At 33.8% G+C, this 3,519-nt stretch overlaps 1 protein-coding gene across 5 annotated transcripts in view; it reads right to left on the bottom strand.

The window, feature by feature from the left end:
- ABI2 (abl-interactor 2) overlaps window positions 1-3,519 on the bottom strand; it is a 101,254-nt gene that overhangs the window by 50,779 nt on the left and 46,956 nt on the right. For all 5 annotated transcript variants that reach the window (XM_010861017.1, XM_010861014.1, XM_010861015.1 and 2 more), the window contains exon 2: window positions 1,205-1,372. In XM_010861017.1, the coding sequence (XP_010859319.1) occupies window positions 1,205-1,372 (168 nt within the window). The remainder of the gene's footprint in view (window positions 1-1,204; window positions 1,373-3,519) is intronic.

Below are 3,519 nucleotides of genomic sequence, written 5' to 3'. Positions count from 1 at the left end.
ACTGAACTGAAGTTTTATGGAATGTGAAAAAACCCTTAGAATGGCAAATTCAGATTTAAGGTTACATACTATTAAATAACAAGAAAACCCTCCGAATGGTCTGATGAATTTAACAGAAAAATAAGGTAGACTTTACATAAGTGATTTGATTAGGTGGAATACATTCAATTTAATTACATAAATTAAACATCAGACTTCGAAAAACTGATGGACTGGTCAATTTCAGAAGAGTTCTGAATTCTTTATATAAAAAAAGATAATATGCACATTTTAAAACTCTTTCTATTCCGGAAGAGTTCTAATCATTTAGTTCTAAAGAGTATTGAATACCACTAAGTTATGCAAATGACAAAGTGCTAAAATAGAAATGCTACAAAGATCTCAAAAAGAAGACCAAAATCTTTTGTTAGTATTTTGAAAAACGTATTTTGAAATTATAAATTGTTTTTCACCAGTAATATTTTAAATGGCCCCTAAATACAGGAATGGGTATGAAAACTATGATATAGATATAAAACATTATCGAGCCATTGAAAATGTTTATGAAGAGCTTATAACACCAAGGAAAGATGTTTGTTATAATGGTAAGCTAAAACAGCAGAGTTCAAAATTCCATACATATGATAATTCCAGTTAAATGTTAAATAAAAATTATTTAGAAGAAAAAAAATTGGACAAAATATACCAAAATATTAACAGGAAGAGTTTGAGTAGTGGGGAAAGGGTTTGTTTTTCTACTTTTTCTTTTCTATATATTCATGACATTTATAATGGAAAAAGTATTATATTTATTTTTTCTAAGTTCCATATGAAGATAATTTTATAAGGTCACTTATATTAATCTTTACATTACTGAGGTAATAGAAAAAGCATTTAAAGAACTCATCAAGCTACCACATTTAAAGTGTAAAATTCAGTAAAAACTGGAAGAAACCGGGCAAAATTTCACACTCAAGGCTGATTTGATTATTTTAACTTGACAACTGAGTTTTAATGAAACCATTAAGGTTTTCTTCTCTATCAAAATCACAGAGAAGATAATCATGAGACAAAAAAGATGGAAACAAAACAACCTAATACTGAGTTTGTATCTTGCAAATCATACATGTGAGTAAACTCACACAATAAAGGCTGCCAGCACTACAGACTGCATGTGTGTACCATGTATTCCTCAGGACAAAATAGGAAAACAGTGTGGTCTCACTTGTGAAATGTGATTGATTGAAGACTCCATCCTTCGTAGTTGGGATGCCTGGATATCCAGCATCTGCAGGACATTGTTGGCCAAGGTATTGATCAGATAGGCAACACTTGCTAAGGACTGGGTGGTGTAGGCTTTGGTTTCTTCTAGGGCTCGCTGCTTATCCGCTGACTAGAAAAACAAACAAACAATCATTACTTCAAAGATAACCCATTCTATCAATCCAATCTTCAAAAATACTCACCCAAACCATTATGTGGCTGAATCTACATGCACTAATTTAAAATGCTTTGAAAACCAATTATCAGTATTCATGTAAACCCAACAACTAAATAATTGACTTGAGTTCACTCATGTTTTCATGTTGAATAGATGTAAATAAAATCCTGAAGCCATTGTTTACAAAATGAGGTCTGATGGATATTTTGAAAAATGGCAGCAAGCACACAGCCTCATGGTTGCTGCTTGGAAAGGCTGCACCGATTTGAATGCGTAAATTCCGGTGCACATTTTTCTACGCTCCTGAGTTCTTCCTTTCCTTTCACTCTAACATATACAATGTGACTATAAAGCAATGGTCTGATTAAAGTAATAATAACAAAAAAATAAGAATGATAATGATAAAGTATATAAAATAGTAATAATTGTGATCATGATAAAATAGAAATAGTAATAGGATCCTTTCTTCCCAAGCATCTTAAGTGTTATAACCCTATGGAAGACAAATAGCGACTTATAAATCTTACTTGATAAACAGAAACTACACAATAAAAAAGTGGTGAACCGATTATTTCCAAGAACACAAAACAAAGCAACAGTAAGGTTACATATTCTATGCTGCAACTGCCAAATAGCATTTTCCTGCCCTAGTTCTACACAAAGACTCTATGGTTCAGTAGAAAGGACATAGCCTCTGAATCAAAATCCTTTACCTTCATTTCAGTTCTAATACTATAGTATGTCATATTCTAAGTAGTTGTGAATATCAATTAAGATAATGACTATAAAACCACTTTCCAAAACTCTACATCACTTTATCTAACAACTGTCATTCCATCTTTGAGTAGTCATCAACTGTTCAAAATCCACTACATTCCACTCTGCCTTCTGCCACAGTACAGGACTCAGAATCAGTAAACCAGACACAATTTCTCCCAGAGGGAGCAAAATTCTTCTGAAGAAGCAGTAGTTAAAATAAATCAAAAAATAATGCTTTAACTTGAAAGGAGTTAAGAATCACTGTATTGATTTTTTTCCTAATCTTTAGTAATCTCTGTTTTATTAACACTTAAATTAACGAGAGTTGAAACCAAATCTGGTTAAAGATAAATACTTGTTTAAAAACATCATATAGATTTCCAGATTGTTGTTGATGTTCAGTCACTAAGTTGTGTCTGACTCTTGGTGATCTCAGGGACTGCAGCATGCCAGCCTTCCCTCCCTTTCACTATCTTCTGTAGTTTGCTCAAATTCTTGTCCATTGAGTCAGTGATGCTATCCTAAATATCGCATCCTCTGTTGTCCCCTTCTTTTGCCTTCAATCTTTCCCAGGGTCTTTTCCAATGAGTCAGCTCTTCACATCAGGTGGCCAAAGTATTGGAACTTTAGCACTAGTCCTTCCAATGAATATTCAGGGTTGATTTCCTTTAGGATTGATGGGTTTGATCTCCTTGTAGTCCGAGGAACTCTCAAAAGTCTTCTCCAGCACCACAACTCAAAAGCATCAAAAAATGTCTAGATTATGGTTGCGTATATAAGGAGTTTGCAAGTCACTGGTCCATCCTAACACGTAAAAATCTGAACAGAATTAAAAATCAACAACCTTTGACTTCAAAGTAGAAAATAGCTAAGCCAGTAATACTTTTCAAATATTACTCTAAATTAGAGTATGTATTACAGAGAATAACCAGAAATTTTGAATTTTTTAAAATTTATTTGTTAGTAGACTCAAATTTTCCACAGTTTATTGTGATCCACACAGTCAAAGGCTTTGGCATAGTCAATAAAGCAGAAATAGATGTTTTTCTGGAATTCTCTTGCTTTTTCCATGATCCAGCGGATGTTGGCAATTTGATCTCTGGTTCCTCTGCCTTTTCTAAAACCAGCTTGAACATCACGAAGTTCATGGTCTGCATATTGCTGAAGCCTGGCTTGGAGAATTTTGAACATTACTTAACTAACGTGTGAGATGAGTGGAACTGGGTGGTACTTTGAGCATTCTTTGGCATTGCCTTTCTTTGGGATTGGAATGAAACTGACCTTTTCCAGTCCTGTGGCCACTGCTGAGTTTTCCAGATTTGCTGGCATATTGAGTGCAG

The sequence above is a fragment of the Bison bison genome, unplaced genomic scaffold, assembly GCF_000754665.1.
Source record: "Bison bison bison isolate TAMUID 2011002044 unplaced genomic scaffold, Bison_UMD1.0 scf7180017864471, whole genome shotgun sequence".
NCBI lineage: Eukaryota > Metazoa > Chordata > Mammalia > Artiodactyla > Bovidae > Bison > Bison bison.
The sequence above is the reverse complement of the archived record's forward strand: the minus strand, read 5'-3'. Positions and strand labels throughout refer to the sequence as shown.